At 41.6% G+C, this 24506-nt stretch overlaps 1 protein-coding gene across 4 annotated transcripts in view; it reads left to right on the forward strand.

The window, feature by feature from the left end:
* The first annotated feature begins 208 nt into the window (after positions 1 to 208).
* Positions 209 to 24506, forward strand: part of TBC1D14 (TBC1 domain family member 14) — a 70823-nt gene continuing 46525 nt past the window's right edge. For 2 of the 4 annotated variants that reach the window (XM_065659768.1, XM_065659798.1), the window contains exons 1-3: positions 209 to 598; positions 5983 to 6718; positions 22732 to 22852. In XM_065659768.1, the coding sequence (XP_065515840.1) occupies positions 556 to 598; positions 5983 to 6718; positions 22732 to 22852 (900 nt within the window). In that variant the 5' untranslated portion in view covers positions 209 to 555. Of the gene's footprint in view, positions 599 to 694; positions 718 to 5982; positions 6719 to 22731; positions 22853 to 24506 lie in introns of those variants that run through there. The other 2 variants (XM_065659779.1, XM_065659789.1) reach the window with 2 other exon arrangements.

Genomic DNA, 24506 nt, shown 5'->3' on the forward strand with positions numbered 1-24506 from the left:
GGTTAAAGCTCACCGTTCTCCGACCCGCTCCTGGGGCCACCCCACTAGACCGCTGCCATAGCGGGGACCGGCGCGAACACCTCACACCAGCTCCCACTGGCCACCCGGACGCTCTCAGGTGATGCAAAATGGCGGCCGCCTCCCCACGTGCTCCCGCCCCCCGCCGCGCAGGCGTTCCCCGCCCCGGCGGGCGGTGCTTGTCCCCGCCGCGCTGAGGGGGAGCGGCAGCGGCGGCGGGGCGGTGCGAGGCCGGGTGCGGGGACCGGAGCGTCCCGGGCGTGAGCCGGGTACCTGTCCCGCCCGTGGAGTCTGTTGCTGTGCTCGCAGCCAGGTGTGCGCTGAGCCGCGCCGCGCTGCGCTGTGCCTGCCGCCGGGGTGGGCGCCATGGGAGGCCCCGCGCCGTGCGGGGAGGGTGCTCGGCGTGTGGTGGCAGCCCCATTTCCCCTCCGTTGAACCCGCCGCTCCTCCGCTGGGACAGGAGAGCGACATGGACTGCCCGCCGCAGCTGCCAGCCGCCTCCTAGTCCCGCAGCGGCAGCTGTGGGGCGGGTCGGGCATGGCCCAGCATGAAGAGAGCGACGGAGGGCAGCACTACCCCGGTGAGGTGTCGGAGCTTCTGCGTGGCTCTTCCTGCTCGGGTGGCGGCCGGCCAGGCCGTGCTGCCGGGGCTCGGGCTGCGCCTGGGGCCGGGGGGTGTTGTTGTGTGGTACCTGTTGAGGTGAGGGGCAGAGCGCGGCGGCACGGGCGGGCTGTGGGGAGCAGCTCCCGGGGCTGGGCTGCGGCCGAGGGTCGGTGGCTGCTGGAGAAGTTGGAGCAGGGGCTCGGGGCCGCCGGAGGCTGGTTTGAGCACCGCGGAGGACGTGAGCGGTGCTTCCCGGGGCGCTGGGGGACGGCTCTGGTTATGGGTTGTCGTTTCTTTCCGTTTTTAACGAAGGCCGCCGGGTCGGAAACCTTCGCAGTGTCAGGTCAGCCTCAAAGCCCGTGCAGAGGAAACAACTTTCATCTCTGGCTGCCTCTCTTTCTGGTTGAAGTCTTCTAGGCAATCCCCAAAGACCAGACAAAACTGCAGCTAGCGTGAGGTGAAGTTCTCATGGCGCTGCCGCTAATGCAGTGTGGCCTCGGATTTTTCGGTTGTATCCGTGTGGGGAGGAAAAAAGCTTTTCTAACAGAGGCTTTGGAGGAGCACTGTGACTCATATTGCCTGCCTGACATAGCAGGAAAGTGGAAGAGCAGTGAATGGTTTACTTATGATCTCTCTGTAAGCACTCTCCTCAGAGCCGGGTTTGTAAAGCTCAGGCCTGCTGAGAGTTAGATAAAAGACTTTTTAATTAAAATAAAAAGAAAATCCCAACTTCTTTTTTTTTTTTTTTTTTTGGTGCCGTTCAAGTTTTGGCAGTGCTTATGTGTGTAGCCATAATCGCTGTATCTCAGGCTTTGCTGAAAGCTAGACTTGCAGCCTCAGGAATTCTTCCCTGTTGGCAGTGCTGTGGCTGTTAAAGCATCAACATAAACAGTCTGAACCGAGAAATGTTTAATGAGCGAAACTGGGTTTGATGCCCTTGTGCACCGAGGTCACCTGCAGTCGCAGTTGATAGCAGTGTGTTTCTGGGTATGTGCAACAAAAATGTTGCCAAATAGTGTATAAACCCTTATTTTTTTTTCCCTTTAAGAGAAAACCCAGCACTTGCAGCATTTTAATGGAGGAAATCCCCTGCTTTTAAAAACTTTAAAATTGTTGGCAGAGATGTGTTGAAGAGACACAAATTGTGTGCGATGAAAACTGAGATGTTAACTGTTTGAGAACTGAGCAGTAGATGTAACCACTCTTCTTATCATTCCTGAGAGGCAAGAAGATACAAAGCCTGTTTGGTGATAGCTGTTTCACCCTTCCTTCTAAAGTTTGTTGCCTAAACTGCATTGCAAGACACAGGGAACTTGTGCTGTAGAAGTAAGTGGCACAGGTGTGCCTTTGTGTTACTCTAATGGCTCGGCATTGCTGTTAACTTTCTTTAAATTTTACATTACAATTGGTTAAAAAGCTAATTTATTCTAGATCTTACACATTCAAATCAAACACGACGTGTTCCCTCTGTGTGGTTGAGCAATAGGCAAAGTCACGACGTTTTAAAGCTGCTGGTTATTGTCAGGACATGCTGTGATCAGAATCCGGGGAATGTGAGGCAGTACAGACGGCCATAGTGGGACAGAGCAACTCCACCTGTCAGAATTTACCTGGGAGAGGGCCTAAAAGCAGGATGAATGTGTACTGATACTTCCATGGAGCTCTGCCACTTACAGTTCAGGGACTTGCTGAGTTTTTGTTTAGGAGTCCTGCGTGATTTTTTTCTTCCCCGAGCTTACATGTAAGTTTCTGGCATCTGCAGTGTACTGTGGTGAGGAGTTACGCAGTTCAGCTATACCCTTAGCATGAATGGCTATATTCTGATGTTAATTTGGAACCTGGTGACAAAGCTGTCTCTATTTGTTGTCCCTTAGTGCTTATGTTGGAAGAGTTAACGAGTAAAATAGTGCGTACCTACACTGTCATTGCCACGTGTGACCTCTGCTGTGTTTTCCTATCTCCTTTTCCCGTGTTTTCTCTCTTCTATGGTATTAACAGGAGATTATGGTTCCTATAAGGTACAGAATGTTAAGACTTTACAGATATAAATTTTTAGATGATAAATAGGTTTAGGTAAACCACAGGGATTATGAATGTTGTGCAGACACAATTGCTTACTCTTTCTCAATAGTTTATGATACTAATAATACTTCAATATGTTATTAAGATGATAATGTTAAAAAAGATATGTTAGTAAATGATTTATGGAAAGAAGTTAGTGTTGGAACACATGACATTTGGAATGTTTAACATTGTCAGATTTTGCACACAACAGTGAGGCAGGTAAAATAAGGAGTATAAATACCACTTTACTACATCCTTAAAAAACAGTCTTACAACCACATAATGCAAAATGAATCAAGGAGTTCTCATGTATGTTTTTGACAGCTGATTACATCTGAAGTTGTCATTTAAAGCCCTTGATGGGTATACTTCAAAGCTTCCTACAGTTTTGCTGAACTATGTAAAACCTTTGTAGGTTGTTATTGCATAATTTGCTTCAACAAGCTGTAGCTGTTGGATACTTCTGCATTTGCTGGTTGCCTGTTTAAAGGATCCCTTCTTGTTAAATTTCTTGTTTAAAAAAATGCCAAGCCAAGTTAAAATAGCTCCAGTACCCCACATGGAAATTCAGTTTCACTTCTCTTTGAACTCTCTGGTTTACAGAATTGTTTGGCCTTTTCAGCTGCTGTATTTACTGTCTCTCCCAAGGCCACTGGAATGTTTACCGTTTGTAGGCTTAGTAATTAAACCAAGGACTGGCTACTGCTTGGGAAAGTCATGGTGTAGGAGTGAGGGCAGTCACTGGAGAAATTCATAATGGGAACAAGCTTGTGCTATTTATCCAAACACCATCAAAGTTGTTCCTGGCTCATTACATTTCTGTGCTTTTTTTGGGCTGTGTTTTCTAGATGCATTCAGAAGCATGAGCTGTGATAAAGCAAACATCTGCACCCTTGTTTTGGCCCATGGGGTGTGTGTGTGTCTGTGCTTTAAAGTAACATTGGGGCTGGGTGGGCTGTTGATTTAAAGAGTGATATAAGGTGTATGAAGGCGTGGGTGAGCATAAGGAAGAGAAAACAGCCAAACTCGTATTAGGAAAAATAAGTGAATCCAATCAAGAAGCTCTGAGAGCCGAAGATCCAAGTATATGCTATGGTAATTACATCTAATGTTCCGTGTCATGTCATATTTGTACACTTTGACTATCACAGTTGACTTCATTAGGTAGAACAGCTTGTTGCCTGCACTCAAGGATTGTTGTTCAGGTTTTTGGGTGTTTTTTTGCTGGCCTTCGCAATTTTAATTTAGTGAACTGAGGTTGGTTTGTAATGTATGCAGTTGGTATGCTAGTTGTCTTGAGACAGCATGTCTTTAAATTGCAGGGGATGTAAACTTTTCAAACCATGGTAATGTGAAAAAAGAAAAGTTGCTATAGCAACTCTAAGAAAAGTGTTCATCTTCACAAGCTTTTTAGTCAAAACAATACATCTGAAACCTTGTTTATCCAAAGTATTAGGCAATTGATGCATTGATTGATTTGGATTGGTAGTACATAGTTAGCTGTTAGAAAGCTATGAAAAAGTTTGAAAGATGCAATATCCAGGGTTGTTTCTACTTGACTTTTTGATACACTTGGGAGTGGATTGAACTGGGGTGTCAGATCAGCCAGTGAATAGCAATTGTGTAGTAAGCAATACAGCTGGTACAGCATATGTAGTATGTTTGGATTCATGAACTTTTCATATGACTGAAAGCTTGTGGAAGAAATTGTTATGGTTTGGACCAGTGGAATATGTTTGAAATGTGTTTTCTGACACTTGCCTGTCAGTAACACAGTGCCAAAGTGTATTGATGGGTTCAGATCTAAGAACAGACAGCATATTGAGCTCTGGTGTCTGGCAGGACTTAGGTGCCATTCATTACCCAGTGGTTTGGAACTACTGATGCGAGCCAGTTTTCTCAGATGAGATGTTTGGGTTTTGCTTTGTTTTGTGGGAGTGGTATGTGTTGGTTGTTTTTTAAAGGTAGAGTGTGGGGAGGACCTCCTAGAGGACGACTGGCACCTTCAATTATGTTTTAAAGCTTGAGAGAGAATAGGGGACCAGAAGCAGGACACAAGGCTTCAGGAAGTGGAGAGGGTTCTATCTAGAAAGCAAGCTGTTTGCAAGATGGAAGGAGAATTCTTCACTCCTTCACACTTAGCCCAGCATGTTTCAGAGTGAAGGAACTAAGCAATATGTGCATATTTCTTCTGCCAACTGCTGCAGAGTAATTGCATTGCAAACTTCAGCTGTACATAATTTAACTTTATTTGGAAAAAGGAGGTGTATGTATTGTCACAGTAATAAGCATGTAGGATTTTAAAGGGTCAGTAGCAGTTCTGAGAGCCACGGCAGCAGTCCTGATGGTGTTCCAGGTTTATGGAGGGCTGCAATTGCCCATGGGAACAGTTGCCCAGTGCATCCAACCTGCAGCTCATACTTAACTGCCCTGTCTTGGAGGGTCACTCAAGTTTAGACTTGAAGTGGGGCACAGGCTGGATTAAGTAACCTGCTGGCAAAGTAACCATCAGGTTAAGTAGCCCAGGGGAGATTATCCTTCATTGCAGATGTGAAGGATAGTGATCCCTGAGTGCAGGAAATACAATATATTGGCAAATGTCAGTTTTACTGTACCTACACATGAACTAAATCCTGTGTATTGTCAAAGCATTGACTGAGTGGATAGCTTTATAGCTGTTCAGATTCTGCATCTCTTGCTTAATGCAAAACTCATATATTATACATTCGTTTTCAGTGATAAATTTATTATCAGTTTTATGGTTTCCAGAAAACTGCAAAAAAAAATCTGCTTAAATGAATACTTAAGAGTTTTGGTCTAAGTGTATGGAAAGAAGTTTTGTAGCCCTTCCCCCCCCCCCCCCCCCCAGCATTGCTAAATATGCATTTAGGACTGTATAAAAATATGTATGTGTAAAAATAACTTTAAAATACTTGTCTTAATATTGACATGGAACATTAAAGTACTGCAGCTCCTATATGTGGTTTCACTCTGAGAAGATATATACGAAGTGAACACTGATATGCAGACTGCTTATGAAAAGCTCTTCATGCTTAGCATTTTCTAGAAGCCTGATATAAGTTGCCATTGTCTTGCTTGTTCAAGCAGGGGAAAGGGATGGTGATCATGTGCAAGAGAATATGAGTAACTTCTAATTTAAAACCTAAATGATGACAGGACTGAGTGTATTTAAAAAAACCCCAACAGCACAAACGAAAAATATCTCACTTACAGCCAAGAACAGACGACAACCTTCCTGCAAACTCATCATCTTGTCTTTTCTTTCTTTCCAACCAGTTACCAGTTGGGCCAAGACAACTGATGTAAATTTATCGAACTCCTTAAACGGTTTGAGCTTCATGGGAATTCTGGACGCAAGAGTGGGCAGTGGCATCCAGGGCCTTCACAACTTGAACTCTGGGACCTCGAGATCTTTCTCATTGCCTGAGTATGGGCCTGGCCAGCTGTCCAGTGCTTTGGAAGACTATCATAGCCTTAAATCAGTGGATTCTGGGATTCCAACTCTAGAAATAGGAAATCCAGAGCCTGTTCACTGCAGTGTGTTAAACGTGAAGAGAAAGCAGTCGGAACCTGAAATTGTGCCTGACAGGGGTTTTCAGAGTGCATGCACACTGCCATCCTATGTGCCTCCAAATTCTCTGACTGCTGAACACGACCATGCTGTGCGAAAATCCTCTACTTTCCCCAGAACTGGTTATGACACCGTCAAACTTTACAGTCCCACTTCGAAAACTCTGAATCGCAGTGATGATATCTCTGTCTGTAGTGTTTCTAGTCTTAGCACAGAACTATCAGCAACGTTATCAGTTAGCAATGAAGACATTTTGGACTTTGTGGTCACCAGCAGTTCAAGTGCAATTGTGAATCTTGAGACTGATGAGGCGCACTTCTCAGATGTTACCCTGAATTCCAGTAAAGAGACCAATGATCAGAGCCAGCAGGAGTTTTGTCATGAGACGGACGTGGATAGTAAACGAAAAATACTGGGACCTTTCACAAACTTCTTTGCCAGGTAATGTTTCCATAAAATATGTTCTTATATTTTAACACTGAGATTAAGATCATAGCAAAGAGGTCTTCTGTGATATTTTACTTTGAAAGAGTTAACAACTTGCTATTGTAATCTAAATAGGTATTAACAACATATTTTGTTCTGAGTAAGTAGGCAAATACTGCTAGGGACTAAGGCTCTGAGTGCTACTCTGTATTATCTGCATGATACATAGAAACATCTTAAATGTTCTTAAAAGTTTCCTTTTACATCACAGGAAAAAGACTTCAAGTTTTTTATCCCCTCTGAACTATGGTTTTCTTCCTGGCTTCTCCAGTGATGCCGTTTGTGATTTTGGCCAAAATCCTTAGTCTCATGTCACATAAATAGGTAAATATAGGTAGGATCCATACCTGTATTGAAGAGCTTTAACATATAAGGATTCGTAAGTAGTCTAGCAGTGATGGAGTCGTTTATTGATAATTGTAAGCATGTGATACTTAAAATACAAATGTTTGCTTAACACTCGTGTGACTACTGTTATTCTTCCAATAACATCTGACGTTTTTATCACTCGGTTGTTGGAGTGAAGGCATTGGCCACTCAAAGCAGTTACATGACCTTCTGAACATGATGTTCCAAATGCAGATACCCAGTGAAAGTGGTGAATGACTGAAAGGTCTAGTCTATTTTGGGGGGTTTGTTTTTATTTAAGGCCTTCATACCATCTATTTTTTAGGATGTAATGTCTGAAGTATGATAGATGTTGAAGAAACAGTTCTGGAAATAAACTTTAGACATCAAGCAGAGCTGGCTGTATCTAACCTTTTCTAAATGTGTGATTGCTCCAGCTAATCTCTGTTTCTTCATGTAACATTTTTGCATGAGGTTAATAGGCTGATAAAATACTTAAAGAATTGTCAGACATCCTTCGAAAGGCTGCCTTATTTGCAGAGCTTGAGAAAAGCAGTTTCTTTAGCTATACTAAACTGGCTGAAGCCTTCATTGATTTTTATTCTTAGGTTAAAGTACTGTGTAGTAGAACTCTAGTCATCAGTCATGTTTGAGGTGCTGAAGCTTTTGTGGACCTCTCTCTGTTGCCATGGAACCAGACTTAATTCTGAAGCAGGAGGCTTCTCAGCACTTCAAAGCCTGAGCTTTTGTTTCCCATCCTGGTAGCACAACTGCTAATTCAAACAAATGCTGTCCTTCAGCCTGGAGGGAGCACAGCAGAACTGGCACATTCAGACTCTGCTCAAAGTAGGATGTTTAACCACTTCTCACCTTTCCTCATCCAACAAAATAAAGCCATCTGTCCAAATTCTGTTCTGCTGTGGTCTCTAGTGGTTTTGCCAGTGTTAAACAAGCTGTGTTACTCGCTAGACTGAGCTTTTCAACCTGAATCTTTTCAGGTACATTGAATTCCAGAGAACAAAGGCTGTCCTTACTACCTTTTAAATGGAGAGCAGGTAATCTTGGTTACCACATGATGTCATCGTATGAATATGAGGATTAAGTTCAAACTAGGTGATCGGCTTTGAAGTTCCAGGTGCTCTGTCTGTATCCCGGCCTTTAATATCTTTTGTTTTAGCATCCACTTTCTGCTCTAAGAGCAAGAGTTTGTCACTTTTTGTCTCTACTTGCACATCCTCTCCATGTTTTATGCATCCACTTTTGTATGCCGTGCAGCTTGGTCCTGAGTTTCGCAGGTATTGAACAAGCAGGGAGCTGCTGAGGGTCCTTCTGGGTCATGAGGAATGCTATCTGTATTTATGCTGTCAACACTGTTAAGGATCAAAACATGCTGTTGCTATTTTTTTTGTTGATATTTGCAATCTGCTGCCCATGGGTTGTAGCTGCTTCCTCTAATGATCCCATACAGTCCCTGTTCACTGGAATTTCTGTGGGCTTCTTGGATTCATTCCCAGGGCTTAAATGAGTACTTCAGTAAATGACCTTGGGCCCTGCAGTGTTACATTTGAAGGCTTCTAGGGGCCTTCCTAGGTAGCTGAGCCTGTGCTGTGTGCCAGGGTTTGTGTACAGTGTTAAGGGAGGAGGAGACATTTGCAATAGTATCTTTGAAGACCAGCTCACTGAGGAGGTAGCTTCTGAAAGTAGTTTATAAACAAGTGCTGCAGTGGAAGGTAGAAATGAAGTCCCAGAGAAGAGCATTTTCTTAGCACTTCACACTGTCCTGAAAGGAGTTTCACTTGAGGTTCACAGTCTTGCAGGCTAAGTGTGCAAAACTTCCCTTTTGAAAATCCAGGATGAACTATGGCAGGAGACAGCCAAATTGCTTTGGCTTTGGTTAGAGGTAGGCACACTTGTGTGCAGTGTGGAAGAGCAAGCACCTGAGTGGTTTGTACATAGCCTTTCTGCCTTCCAGCAGCCTGATGGTGATGGGATAAGGCTCCAGTGCAGGGGCTCTCAGCCTTAATCTGCAAGTTTAGCTCTTTGACAGCTCCTCTGAGTAATGGGATATGGGTTTGAACCACTGAGAGTGAAGATGAATCAGCTTAAGTTTTTGACTTCTGGTAAAAGGAGAAACCTTCCTTCCTGAAACAGCAGCAGTGCTTGCGTTAAATCCAGTCTGGCATCTGAGAATGCGTTAGCTTTTTCAAGACTGAGTTTGTTCTGGATATGTCAGTTAAGATTTGTAGCTGCCTGATACCACTGACAAAAACCAGATGCCTCCAGTAGCACCTAAGCTACTTAGACATCATTTAATGGGCACTTGGGAATGGAGAGCTCCTGCCCTGCCTTCTTGAGCACTATAGTGAAGAACATCTGTGAGACGGTTCCTCTGGCTTGGTTGCTGTCTCTTCAGTTGGTGGAGTCTTGGAAAGGTCTGGTTGTTTCCTCAGGCTGGTACATGCCTCTTTGGGTGCGGCAGGAAGATCCAAAGTGAGAAAAAGAGGCTGCTTTCCTGTTTGCTTACACATAGCTTTCCTCTCGAAAGAGCTTAAGGCATCACAGGTACAGTGCTAGGTGGGGTACTGGTGCTCTCATAAGACGCCAGGTTAGCACACGAAACTGGGTTTTTTTGCTTCTGAAAGCAGCTGTAATGCTGACTGCTGGCAAAGAAACCTGATGTTGGTTGTTTTCCAGTGTCATGTGTACTTGTGTCAGCTCTAAAAGGCCAGAGGTCTTTCATATAAAGTATGAGTTTGAATTCATTTCCTTTGTTTGAATATATGCAGGAATCTGATTTGAGAAACAGGGAGAGCAAATAAATGGCTGGGCGACTAAAGAGCTTGTGGCTTGTCTGTCCCTTCGTCCTAGTGACCCAGAATAGTGCAGGTTAATGAGTTTTACCTTTGGACTTTGCTTCTGCATAGCACTGCTGAAACACAGACTTTGATGAGTCAGGACTGCTGTGATCTTAGTGTGGAAGTTGTACTTTTATTTATCATTTTAATTTATTGTTTTGGCGACTGAGAATGAGGCTTTCTATGGTTATGCACAGTGAACATAAGAAGGACTAAGAGTATGTGCAGTTAAATAATAAGCCATGCAGATCCCTTCCTTTTTGAATGAACTACAGGAATCCAAAGTCATTACTTAGTCTACTGCTGTGGATATTTTCTATTTTTTGCAGGGATTTGGGTCCTCTTTCTTTTCAGGCTACTCCTAGAAGTTTTTCATCCAAATGTGCTAAGTAGCAGATCTTGGGAAACCTCTGCAGCAGATAGGGACTATGCATGAAATAAAGGACTTTAAGAGTAATATTATATTTTACTGTTTCCAAAGAATCTCTGTATTTGAGAGAGAGCTTCTGAAGCAGGATTTACACCCGATACCACATACAGAATCACAGACCTAGTCCAGACTGTAGCTTTACTTGTCATCTGAAAAGAAAAAGGATTTCACTTTCAAAATAATACCTACTGGTTTCAGCAGTAAGTCTGAAATCTTGTGAATTTGATATGTTTATATCACGTATACATACATGTGTTTTCAGGTGACTGGTCACGTAATTTGGATTTCTGACATTAGGAGTTGGGTCCTTTGATAGTATAGGTAAGTCACCTGTGTTAATAAATAGGGCCCTTCCATAATGCTGCACTTTGTTTTTAATGAGAGGACAACTTATTGTACCTCTCTAATTTTGGTGTTCAAAGGAAGACAGAATAATATGGAGTATTATAGTGTTGATTTCCCATTTTTGTCTCTCTGAAAAGGGAATTCACTGACCACTGAAGGGGAGTAATGTGAGATACTAAACTTGATATATCATGTTGTCTCCTCTTCTGTGCCTGTTTTATGTTAAATGAAGCCTATTAAATAGAACCTAGGCTGTTCAGGATGAGACAGGCTGAGAACAGGACTGAAGTGTGTAGCAGGAGAGACAGAAAGAGCTATGGGGGAGGATGTGAGTACACAGCTTGTAACCACCAGTGAATAAAAACTATCTGAGCTGCAGGTGTTGTCCAGAAGTTCCTACCTTCTGATGGAGGGAACCCACATGGACACCCAGCACAGGCTGCTTCCCTGCTCTGCAAGGGAGCTGTGGTTGCCTGTCCCCCAGGATTCACTTTCCTGTTGGAGGGAAAAGAGGAATTTGGTGGAGGTTATGTCCCTCACTGCTACTTTATCTGGGTGCATATTGAGCTAATGGTTGCCAGTAATGGTCATCTAAAAGGGTTGCGGAGGGGTGGGGGGAAGGCTAATGAGCTTATGTCACAGTGGTGTGGGAAGCAGTATAGGTACTGCATTAACAGATGATGCTGGAAACAAAATTTCAGCAGCCCATGAGGTGTTCAGGTGATGGGTGTTGCAGTCTTCACAGCATGGTTTTGGATGCTACTTATTTGAAAGCTACTTTCTGGCTGTTTGAAATGAAAGGCTCGTGTTCCTCCTCTCACGTTATTGTGTAGAAAAAGATAAAAGTTCACAGAATGGTTTTGAAATAACTATTCTCTCTCCATGCAGGTCTTCTATAGGTGCAAGGTTGGACTTGTGTAAAGATACCAGCCTTGTTGTTTTTTTAATAAAGGTTGAAAATTGTATGATGCAGTTTTCAGAGTTCCTGTCTGCTAATTTGGTGTGCTTTGAACTTTGCCATGTGGCCTGTTCTCCACTAGGTGTTGAACTGAAACTGTCCACATTAATTTTAACCCCTGTTTTCCCTTTATGCATGAAGTGATGTGGCTTTTGTTTAGAATTACTGTTCTGTTAGTTCTGCCTTAAATTTTGCACTAAAGCTCTTTAGAATAAAGGGAAGTGGCTTTTGCAGATAAAATCTGCTTTACTTGAAGTCCTGTTTGTGTGAAACTGTTTTCAGTTACTCAGCAGCAAAATTAAGAGGCTGGCTGAGGTTATTTTTATCCTTATGGAAGTTAAAGGAAAAATTGCTCAGTGGTACTTCAGAGTTCTGGGGTTGTTCTTTTAGTAATGGCACAAAATTATGCAGTAAGTGAGGACTTAATGTGGTCTGGTTATTACTTTAAGTCAAATGTGTATGTTTCTTCTCTAGTGGTTGGTGGGAAGCATTACAAAAGTCTCACACTGACTATTGAAAGGCTTGTAGCATGGCTAGATGTGTGTTGCTTGGAGCATTCAGCTATAATGCTTTTTCTCTTCTTCAATAACCCCAGAGATGAGGAGAAATACGTGAACCTTACAAAGATGTCCCACAGACATTCAAGTTGTGTTGATCAAGGGTAAAGGTGTAGACTGTCAGGGGCTTGTTTTCTAGCCCACAGGTAAGGGCTGAGGATGGGTTGTAATGGAACCTCCCCACAGTTAGTGCACTTACAATCCCTCTTTAAAGTTCTCTTCATAGTCTGTTTAGGTAGGTTTTGTACAGGGAGAGTAAAATTTCTGCCTTATTTTCTAGCCAAAAAGCTGAGAAGGAGATGATGAAGAATAATTCCATTAGCAGGAGAAGTGTTTGCTACCAACACCTGTTCCTTCTTCCTCTCCTGTGCGAGAATGCCTTTTGGAAAGGATGGGGTTGCTCAGTTCTGTGCACTCTGCCTGCTTACTTTTGAATAGAAATAATTATTTACATTGTTGTTTATAACACTTCATGAACTAATTCAGGTGAATGAAATGAAGGTCTATTTTCATTCTGATTCATTGTTTATATGAATATTTAGGGAATTAATGGGTTATATGTTCTTTGTATCTTCAGCTAATTCACAAGAACTTTACTGACATTTCCATTTGTTAAAAGAAGCTCTGAGGGGAAGTGGATGGGCACAGGGAAGAGGGAGAATATCAGCAGGAATAGGGTGGTGAGACACTGGAACAGGCTGCCCGAAGAAGTGGTCAATGCTCCATCCCTGAAAATGTTCAGTGCCAGGTTTGACAGAGCCTTGGGTGATACGGTCTAGTGTGAGGCGTACCTGCCCATGGCAGGGGCTTGGAACTGGATGATCTTAAGGTCCGTTCCAACCATACCCAATCTATTATTACTGCCATGTGACTCTCTACCTATCTCTATCTAATCAAAATACCATTTAATGTTCAACTGACTTTTTATTCTGTCTGTCCCTTATCAGAAATACCAACTGCTGGAAGTTATTTTAAGTATAGAAATGGTTAAAAAAAACCCTACTCTGTCTGTAAAAAGCACTTAATTCAGGGTTGACATTGTGAGGGGATGTTGTGTATGCGTAGAGATTCTGAAAAATGCAGTGAGCAAGGTGAAATTAGCTGAACTAAATATCAAGGAACAAAGATGTATTTTATTTCAATGCTGTCTCCCTGTGTTCTGTAATCTTTGGGGAAGTTGGAGTCAATGTTAACTTTTGTTTGTAAAAATCTTCATAAAGGCTCGAACAAGAAATGGTCTGTTAATAGACATCATATGTATAGATGAATACTTGTTTAACAGAAATAGTATGTGAAGACCATGTTTATTTTGGAGCAGCTCAGGACCCGTATCTGGGTCTGGTTTTAAGCCTTGCTCTGGATATTAAAAGTTTTGTTAAAGGGATGTTGAGTTATCTGGCAAGAAACACAAACCAAAAAAAAAAATCTATGAATTCTTGTTTATGAATTAAGCTCAATTTGGGCATTGGTTCCATTGCTGTTTTAAGGAGGTATCCATATTAAGCCTCTCTTTGTAGTCATTAGTACCTCAAAAGTTTCCAAGTCGTAACACAACCTCATTTAGGTTTATCTAGGTGAAAACATGACCCAGATACAGGTAAAAACCTGTATCTAGGTTCTACTTTTCCAGGTTAATCCTCTGTGCTTCAGGATTTACCCACTATCACTGTGATTTATTTTTTTTTCCCGTCTCCTTTTATCCAACTGGAATGTACCTTGCAGTAGCTTGGTGCTTTGCCCCTTGTTTTTTCCTGTTTGCCTCTCTGAGAATGGTCATCCAGGCTGAATTAAACCACCTCTCAGTATCCCTGCTTGTACACTGTAGGCCTCAGCACTCGGTCATCACTGTTATTGTTCGCTGGACTTCCTCCAGTTTTTGAGCTCTTTTTTAGTCCAGGGGCACTAAACTGCATGCACATAATAGTCTCATGGGTATCAGGTAGAGCTTTTAATAATTTTTGTCCTTTTGATTTGCTTATATGACTCAGTCGACATTTAATTTTAATCTTTATTGCTGCAAATTTTAATCTTTATTGCTGCAAATTTTAATCTTTATTGCTGCAAATTTTAATCTTTATTGCTGCAAGGTCTTACTGCTGACTTGGGTTCAGCTTTTTGCTTAGGATAGCATTTCATGCATTCATTCAGGGTTGTTTTGTGCGTTTTTTTGTCTGTGCGGTAATAATACTTCAGATCAATGAAGAAATCTGCCTTCAGACTCTGGGAATAGAGTGTTGGGTTAGTCTGATAACACTGGGATAACTGGAATTTTTGCCAGCTAGAAAAGAACCATTATGTATAGGTGGTTGCCTCTAATAGGTTGAACTTGGACCCAAACGTTGCGTCTGTATAAGTTCTAACTTGCTGAAACTCCTGTTTCTGAGAACTCTGCAGCATTCACGTGGTAGGTGAGCACTGTGCGTCATCCATCTGCAAACTAGTTCTTGGTTTGCTACAGCCTATCCCAACTGTTAAACAGGCAGGATTACTGTCCAGTTTCTCTCTTCCTGTCTTTGATGCTTCAGTGCAGGCAGCTCTGCTTTGTTCTCCTCTGAAATGAGAGCTATGCTCTTAAGAGAAAAAGGTAAATGCACATTGTAGACAAGTAGTTTATCAAGCCCAGCTTTTTTCCTCAGAAATCTGAAGAGAGATTTCCAAGTTACCCTATTGTAGCTCTCAGATATCCTGTACTGCACTTGTATTGCTCTTTCCCTTGACTGTGTAAATGTTTTTTAGACCTGCAGGTATCTGTTAGACTGTGAAGTGTCCGGGTTGTTCTGGGTTCTTACTGGAAGGTCAGTGGTTGGAAAACCTTGTTTATAAAATGTGATAGGGGTTTTAAAAACATGATTTCTCATTGGTTACCCCTTTCACAGGTAGGTCGACTTCTAGGCTGTGCGGCTCTACTTGTGTTTATCCATAAACCAAGCGTTGTTCTTCCTTTAACCTGACCTCTGGCAATCTCTGAGATAAAAATCTGCAAATGTGGTTTTTTATGTGATTTTTGGAATCTGGTCCGAAACATGACTTTACTTGTTGATGAAGGTTATTCACCATAGCCAAAATACTTGGATGCTTTTGATGATGTTTTGTTCTGTTGTGGGTTTATGTTTTATTTTGGTTTGGTTTTTTGTTTGGTTTGGTTGGTTTCGTTTTTTGAGAAGTTTAGTTGACTGAGAGGTGTGGTTGGAAGAGAGGAATCGAGAACTGACAATCACTGCATCTAGGGAGTTATTTCTAGAAACAAGTGTTATCTGGTCATGGGTATCAACTGTTGGCTTTTACCTGTGGAGAATGTAGCTTGGGGATGTTCAGGAGATCCTGGGGGCTCTTCTGACAAGAATTTCTTCTCAAATCCATCAGTTCCCTAATCATGATTTATGTGTCAGAGTCTTATTCTTCCACTAATCAGGTATTCTGTTCTTGTGACAGAAGATGTTGCTGATTTTTCGGGGTTTATTTTCTGTGCCTCTTGAAATCATTTAAGTGAACAGAGTATGAATTTGGAACATCTTGAGGTGAGAATCTTCTGTTTATTTGAGGGCAAGTTTTGAAGGTTACAGTTAGCAAAGATCATTGAAGGATGGGAAGAGAACAGTACCTGTTGCCTTAATTCTGTAATAATGTGAGAATGTTTCCAAGATGGTGTTAGTTGAATTCACACCATGCCAGGTAAGGAAGCTGGGTATTTTTGCACACAATTCAGCAAATATTTAGTAGAATTTATCTTAATATGTTCTTTGCTTAACAGGTGCTGTGCATTAGTTAAAATGGCTTGTTTCAGTGTAAGCTTCTGGATGCCAAAGAAATGGTTAACTGCTCCATCCCTGCCAGTGTTCAAGGCCAGGTTGGACAGAGCCTTGGGTGACATGGCCTGGTGTGAGGTGTCCCTGCCCATGGCAGGGGGTTGGAACTAGGTGATCTTGAGGTCCTTTCCGGAGCAAACCATTCTGTGATTTTGTGCCTTGTGGAATAATGCCTGTGGAGGCATCTCTTAACACTGTGCTGATGACTGGGTTTACCTCGTCCTTATGATTAATAACTGCTTACTGTCAAACTCTTTAGATAAAGTCTGTTATCCACTTCACTATGGTTGTCTTTGTGTAGGCTGAGGGCCTCAAGATCTTAATGCTCTCTCCTCATGTTGTTTAGAGTTAGGAGGAAATTTCAGGGTCTTCCTCCAGAAGCAGCTGAAATGAGCTTTGACTTGCCTCTGTTTCTTTCCTGCTTCTTAAGAGTACATGTGAGACTGATACTCACTAAAGCTGTTTTTCAAGATAATTTTGTTCTACAAAATCTGAACCTTTTGAACTTTCTTCACTGCCCTTTTCTTCATCTGCTTTACTCATGAGACTGGTAAGTCTTTCCAGTTGCTAACTTGCATGACACTTCCACTAGTTTTGTCTTCTGAAAATAACCTTCTGAATTGAAGGACTGATGAAGTTTGGGTGTGAGCATACATCTTGAGAGCAGGAAATGTAACCATGTTGGATGTGTTCTTAACACTTGTTACAAAAAATTATTTGCAAATTAGGTCTAGGTAAATAGAGGTAAAAAATTGCATCAATCTCTGCATGAGTTTGGTCAATTTTTAGTTAATTCCTATGTGTGTTTCTTTACAGCAGCTGTCTTTTTAAGAGTAAGGAACACATTTACTTGCAAATACAATCTCCAAGCTAGATCAGTGTTGAAGTGGTCTACCACAGAGCAGGATCTGCCATCTCACTTATGCTTGCAACTGTCATTCCATGCTGCGTGCCAGTCATTCACGTACTGTGGAACTTTGCCTAGGTAGCCATGTCAAAATAGTAACAGCAAAAGGCTTAAAAATAATCAATTTCTGATTTTTCTGAAGAAGTCACATACTCTAGTTATGAAAACTCCTAAGTCCTAAGCTCCAGTGCCCTTTTATTTACCAACTGATATGTATTGGGAGTTCTGGGGTAAAAAAATTGCTGTGTATTGCCTGGAAGTCCAGTTGTAATGTGTGTGTGTGTGCACAGAAACAGGCATCAGTGGGTGTATGTGTGTGTGTCTTGTTCAGCTCCACTCTCTGACAGCTCCTGTGCTGGAGCACATCCTTCTTTCCTGTTGTTCAAGTGACATGTGCCAGAGGAACAGTTCCTTGACTCCAGTGGTACTGAACTCCAGCTGCATGTCAGGGGGCACAGTGTTGGTACTGCTTGGCTAGAGGAGGCTTTGAGACTCTTCAGGGAGGAGGTTTAGAGCTGCCTGTCAGATCTGGAGTAAACTGGCAGCAGAATTGATGGCAGCACCGTCTCTGCTCCTCTTGGTTGATAGGTTTGTATACTGAACTGGGAGAGTGGTGGGGAGGGATGGCCTTTTGAGGATGACTTCATGTAAGTGGCTAATCTTGTGTGGGACAAACCACAGCTGGAATGTGGAAAAAGTGGAGCAGTGCCATAAACTTGTCACACAGCGGTAGTTGCTGGCAGTTGTGTTACAGATTTTGTCTTTTTAGGCTGAGAATTGAACTGAACTAGATAAAGTTTCTGCTTCGGTGGTGATGTGGGACCTTGTTGGAAAGCACAAGCTTGAAAAAGCTGTAACATGGGCTACGTAGATAGGTTTTGCTTGATTACTTCTTGGTGTGGGTCTAGTTTTTATTGTTTTGAGTGATGCTTCAGCCTGACCCTGACAGCACACAAGGCTACATAAATACTGGCCATATTTGAATGTGCAGTGTGTATCATAGAATCACAGAATGGTTTGGGGTGGAAGGGACCTTAAAGCTCATCCAGTTCCAACCCCCTCCGATGGTCAGGGACACCTTCCACTAGGCCAGGTTGATCCGAGCCCCGTCCAGCCTGGCCTTTAACACTGCCAGGGATGGGGCAGCCACAGCTTCTCTGGGTAACTTGTGCCAGTGCCTCATGACCTCATAGTAAGTTTATCTTCGTGCTTATAGAACCAAAAGGAAAGTGGTTCGTAAGTTTTATTAAAAACCGTTTTCCTGGCACTGTTGAGCTTGCCTATTGGTATTAACTTCCTGTCTTTCCCACAAAAAAGGCAGTTGGGCAGATGAGTATACAGTAATGGTGCAGTATGTGTATGTTCAAGAGGATGATTGTTTGGTCTCCCTACTGTATCACAGGATACTCTCTGTATGTAAAAATTAACTCTGAGTTAGAATTAAATTCTCTTCAGGCAGGTAATTCCTCTCCACAGCTCAATTAAAGTAACAAGGTTAAACAGCTCCTTGGTGACAAATACTGTTTTGGGGGACTCTGCAAAAGCAGTTTTCAGTTTGAAATTTGATCTCAATTTGACTTCCGAGCCTGACTTTCGTAAAACAAGCAGCTACAGAGAGTTAGTGTGAAATAGTTAACACTTTCAATAGGAATGCAGATGTAACCCATGACACTTTAATGGCTCCACACTAATAATATTGCAGACATGATGTATCCTGTCAGATATTCTTGTTAATATCCCTGTTGCAAGTCAGCATGATGCTCTCTAATGGTTGTGAAGAGGACAGTGAGACTGAGATAATGATCAGCATGTGATCTTTTCTTTCCAGGCATGTCAATCCTTCTTACATTCAAGATCTTGCATTGATTTTGTATCTTCAAACACTTTGAGATCTTTCAGTCTAGGGTTCCGAGCTCATCTTTGGAGTGAAGACCTTTGGAGTGAAGTGTATATATGATGGTTGGTTTGGGGTTGGTTTTTGTTTGTGGTTTTGGTTTTGTTTTTTTTTCCCCCCCAAATAGAGCATTTTTGCTCTTGCTAACCTGTGTTTCCCAGTAAGGTAAGAGCTCCTTAAATTACCCTTAGAGTGGAGTCTTTTTTGTGAATTACATTTGCTCAGAATTGAGACTGCTTAGTGCTTTTTTTTTTTTTTTTTTTTTTTTTTTGCAAATCCTGAGAAGCTGTATAAGCTTGGATGGAAATGAATTCTCTTTTGTGCTGTGGCAGCAGGAAAATGAAAGGTTTTGCCATGAATTACTTGCTCTGATGTGTACATATGGCAGAAATCATTACTTTCTTCTAAGGGAGTTGCATATTTTAAGGGTGTATTTTTAGTCCAGAAGTCTCAAGTAGTGGCTTTATCAGGGCCCTGTGGTGTCGTCCTGACTTACTGCAAAGCTTTGCAGAAACCAGACCACAGAATATTCCATAGTTTGTTTGGTTTTGGTTTGTTTTTCCCCCTGAGTTTTCTAAAATCAAGTGCAAAGGGAGGAACATCTATTCTGGTCCTTCCATGCCAGCCCAGCTCATATGTGGTTTACCTTTGGCTTGTTCCAGTTGGGGCAGATCAGGGGTTAACAATGCTCTGTCCCCTCAGTCAAAGCAAGAACGGGTTGTTGTTTGAGGTTTTACATCTGATTGTACCGGTTTGTGGCTTCTGATAATGTTATGCCTTTTGGGAGTTTTGAGACTTTTTGGAGTACGTAAAGAGTATGGACATCTGCAAAACGCCAAGAGTTCGGCACAGACAGAGCAGGGAAAGAGAGGAAAAGGAGAGTAAGTTCCTCTGTTACAGGATGGGGATTGTATATTGACTGTTCTTGATGCTTTGAGTTCAATGTATATCTTAAACTTTAAGAAAGTCTACTGGAAATCCCTGACATAGTGCAAAGAGAGGAGGAGATGCCTGGTGCCCTAGAACATACAGTGGAAATCACATACGCAGAGAAGAACGAGCTGAGCAAGCGCTGTGCCATCTGCTAGAGAACCTGTAGAACAGACTACTTATTATGATGCTCCCTCTCAAGTGAAAATAAATAGTTAGGACTGCAGAATTGAATTGAAAGTAAGTATATGAGATTGACCTTTCAGGTTTAGTTCCTCTCATGCAGGCATTTGTAACAGAGAGCTATTACCCCTTATCATTCCAGTTCATCTTTATTTTGCTGTGCAGATAAAGACCTACTGCTGCTCTTAAAATCCCTCAGAGGAGATAGAGGAGGTTATTGCTTTATATACCTTTTCAAGCAACCTCTAATGTGGATAGATACTGAGAGAAAATTGCCTGTTAGTCCTTTAATTTTCCTGTTATTGCAGAGCTAATGAACTGTGGTGAAAGCCTTTTACTTGCAAAAGAGGATTTGAATATGCACAGAACTGTCACACAGGTGCCTCCTTATGGAGCTCTTCCAGGTGTCCCTGATGCTAAAAATTCTTGTTCTCTCTGAGGGCAGTATGTAGTCTGCAATTTAGCTTGCTTCTGAAGTAATAACAGCCTGAAAGAAAACCTTTTGCAAGAACAGTCAGCCTGTCTTGCATTGTGTACCCTATTTACCTGCAGTGGTTTTGATGTTATTCCTGTCATTCTCCTTTTCATTCTTGGATGTATGTTAGAACTTGCTTGATATTTCTCCATTTTAAATTAGTTTAACATGTATATATTAAATAATCTCAAGTTTGCATCTCTTTACATTTTATTTCCCTGGTAGCTATCTCAAATGGACCTATAAATCCATCACCTCAGGCTGTTTTGCATGCATGTTATGAACTTGGGCAGGGGTAAGAAGATAATTCCATGCAGAAGCCCATATAGGTACTAAACCTTCAAACAGAATGGGTTCTTTATGTTGCCAGGGTGAAGGAATTGCTGGTGAAAAGAAACCAAATTCAGCTGAAATACCTTTTTTGGAAGTTGGTTTTATGATGGTTTCTTTTTCCCAGCACTAGCAGTTGTAGTGGTAACAGTGCAGTCAAGCTTGTTGATTAATCTCCTAGTTAGCTTATACCTCTCCAAGTAGCATTGAAGCTGTAATGATGAGCTATGGGAGAGCTTCATAATACTGAAATGGAGTAGGCCAGTTATAGAGATAAAGCAAATCTTTTATGTTTGATCCAGTAGTTTACCTGTAGAATTATAATTTCATGCTTTGAAACAAGTGGAAAGAGGGAAAACGTGGCAGTGTGCTTCAACGTTTTCCATATTATTCTTCTTTCCCTGTACCTTTATGTTTTGTGTGAGGTGGGGTAGGGAAAACCTGAAAGGACTTTGTAGAAGTATAACTACTGCTTAGCTTTGACATCAGTTGTAATTCACTTGTGTGATTTCTGTACCTTAACACTTTGTTCTTATCTTCTTATATGATAATCTGTTCCTTGTTTGGGTTTCAAGGTAACTGTACCCTTGTGATACAGAAGCATGTGATCATTTGTGTAAATATATGAATATTTAAGGATGGCAGTACAGCCTATGAACCTTATAGTACATTCCAGCTCACTCTGACATTTATGCCTAGGTTGTTTTTCTTGTATTAAACATTTCTCCTGTATTCCAAACAATATTATCTCTCTTGGTGTATTTATGGTATTCTTCATGTTAGCTGATCCAGAGTGGCCAAGAAAAACACCTTTTTAGTGTCCAGGTCATTCCTATTGCAGATGTGTATTCAGCCCTTTTACAACACAAAGCTTAATACAGTTTTATTTCCCAAACTTCCACGCTTTATGTATAAGAAGCAATTTGTACTTGGTGAGTCAGAGCACTGGACATTAAGGTAGTAACTGCAGGGAAAAGCAGTAATACCAGACCGAAAGCATCTGTGGTATGAAGGTGCTACATCTGCCTCCTGATTGAAGTAGCAAAAATGCTTTTGTCTCAGTAGTATTGTTTGTTTGTTTCTGTTTTCTTTTAAATGAGGGAGCAAAAGCTTGTTGTCAGGTTGCCAGATAAACCTGCCACAAGGTGTGTAAATAACTGAGCTAACCTGGCCATCCTTGGTTATTTGCTGACCTAGAGAGTACAACAAAAGAAAACCCGTTACTTTAATAACCCAGACATGCTGTGGGTTGTGCTCTTGTGCTTTTGGAGGAGCCGAGTGCTACCAAAAGTATGAAGATTAGTCTGTACCTTATGTCCAGTTTGGGGAGAACATAGTTGTGGTGCAGAGATGCAAGTCTGGCATATTGCTTTATGATTAAAAACTAGCAAAGTAACTTTCAGTGGCTTTATGTCTAGTTTCATGACTATTACTGCAGTGTTTAAGCTGCTTAATTGGAGACATTTCAGAGAGGAGAGAAATAAATGTGTTTTGATAGCTGCATGTAAGGTTATTCAGGAAAAAATAATCTTACGAAAGCAGATTCAATACTGTAAAAGGCTACTACAACTGCAACTTTTTCTGTTATTTTTAGTAATAGCGTGCTGTAACAGGCAGGTGGGGAATGTTCATGCAGCGAGAGATTTAGTGGTTCAGTTTTACTTTGCAAGACTGAGGCTGAATGGTGCAGAGAGGCTAAAAAAGGCCACTTTTGCACAGTTACAAATGAACTTTCTTATCTACTAAAAATTCTTATTTAACCAACTCCATTGCCTGGTATTGTGATGATACTGCATTACCTCTTGAGGCTGGGAAACAGTGCCTGCCAGCACAACCGTAAGAGGAACTGGGATATTGTGACTGTGATACATAAGGTTAGCAAATTGCTTATTCTTCTGTTTATTAGAATTAATCTACCCTTTTTCTTAATCAAGCTGTTTTATTTTGTAGGAATTTGTTTACCAGAAAGCCAAGTGCAAGATTTGAAAAGCAAAATGATGTGGGATGGAAATTGTTTGGAAAAGTACCTCTCAGAGAAAACTCACAGAAAGATCCAAAGAAAACACAAAAGGTATTTATTTAATTCTGTGTTCGGATTAGTGGTGAGTGTAGAAGCCAGTTAAGTTTACGATGTGTATGCATATTGGTGAAGCCTGTTTGAATTGCACACAATTTCTTGGGCAGTATCAAAGAAGGTTCTTCATTGAAATTTTATTTCCGTTCTGACGGTGCTGTTCAAAAGAATATGTTCTACAGGGTTATTGCATAGAGTACTCCATGAAAACACATACTGCTCTGGTATGAAGTGTTTCATGTGAAGTTCAAGTGTATGAATGTGTATTTGGTTTTTATTATCAAGCTTAATAGGTGTATTGAAAATCTTTCACGTTCCTTTTATCTCAGTCTAGCTTTCACTGTTCTGTGGCTTTTGTGTCATAAAGCCATCTATAACCTGCTGTTAGAAGGGAAATTGTGTTCTGCTGGGCCTTGGTTTATTTGTGTTCAAATAGCAATTCAAATTACATAAATTCAAGATAGAACAAATGTAGTACAGTGCCAGAAGGTTGTGTTGAAATGCTAGTTTTATTCATTCTTTGTTTTCTGGATTATTTGCTGTTCATGATGAAAATTGGGTTACTGACTTGAAATGTTGGGACAATACAGTTAAGGGTAACTGAATGGAGCAAGATAATTATTTTTTTTTATACCTGTACAGTATAGTTCAACTCTGAGTGTGTATTGAAATTGTTTATCAAAGTGGTTCCTTGAAGAGAGAAAAATTTTAACAGCACCAGAAATGCCAAAGAACTCTGTTTTTTATCCCATCTTCATTGCTGCTTAAGTAGTTTAGACATTTGTTTTTATGTGTGTCTGTTGCTTGTATTTTCAAGTAGCTAGATGCATGATCTGTTAAATTTTAGCAGCTGCTTTTGAGGGCAGGGGAGGGGAGTTGAAGATGTTATATAAAAATCTTTTTAGGTCTTCCTTAGTGTGTAAGGAGAATGAAAAAGCACAGTGAAACCCCATTTTCTCCTTCTTTGCATATCACTTCTCAAGTGAAGTTCAAATAACTTTTGGAAGTTGTCATTATGATCAACCATTCTGACTTTATCTACAGCTTTCTTGATACCATTAACAGTTCTGAAGTCTTCACCAAAGATTTTTGATGACACAGGTGAAGGGGCTTAAGACTCACCTTTCTGTAGTCATCTGTTCTTTGATAAGTGGGTATATAATTAATTACCATCTTGTGGCTGTTGCTGGTGCTGTGAATACTTTTTCTTTAGATCCAAACTATCTTACACTGTGAGTATTCAGTTGTTGTGGTTTAACCCCAGCTGGCAAATAAGCCCCACACAGCTGCTCTCACACACCCTGCAATGGGATAGGGCTAAAAGTGAGATAACTTGTGGGTTGAGATGAAGACAGATTAATAAGGAAAGCAAAAGCCATGCATGCAAGCAAAGCTAAGTCCAGCATGGCCACAGTCCCTTCAGAGGTACACCTGCTGCTGCACAGCCATAACCCCAGCCACAGATACTTTGAGATGTACCCACTTTGGCATGGATTTATCCATGGCTATAGACACCTTGGGGTGTCCTGCTTCCACGTGGACTCACCCACTAGTCACAGTCCTGTTGGCCTGAGTTCACACTTGAGTTTTAGTATGGCAGCACAGAAACAGCAACGATGCCCAGGCGCATGGCCATTGCTGTTATCAAAAT

The sequence above is a fragment of the Lathamus discolor genome, chromosome 1 (genome assembly GCF_037157495.1).
Source record: "Lathamus discolor isolate bLatDis1 chromosome 1, bLatDis1.hap1, whole genome shotgun sequence".
Taxonomy (NCBI): Eukaryota; Metazoa; Chordata; class Aves; order Psittaciformes; family Psittacidae; genus Lathamus; species Lathamus discolor.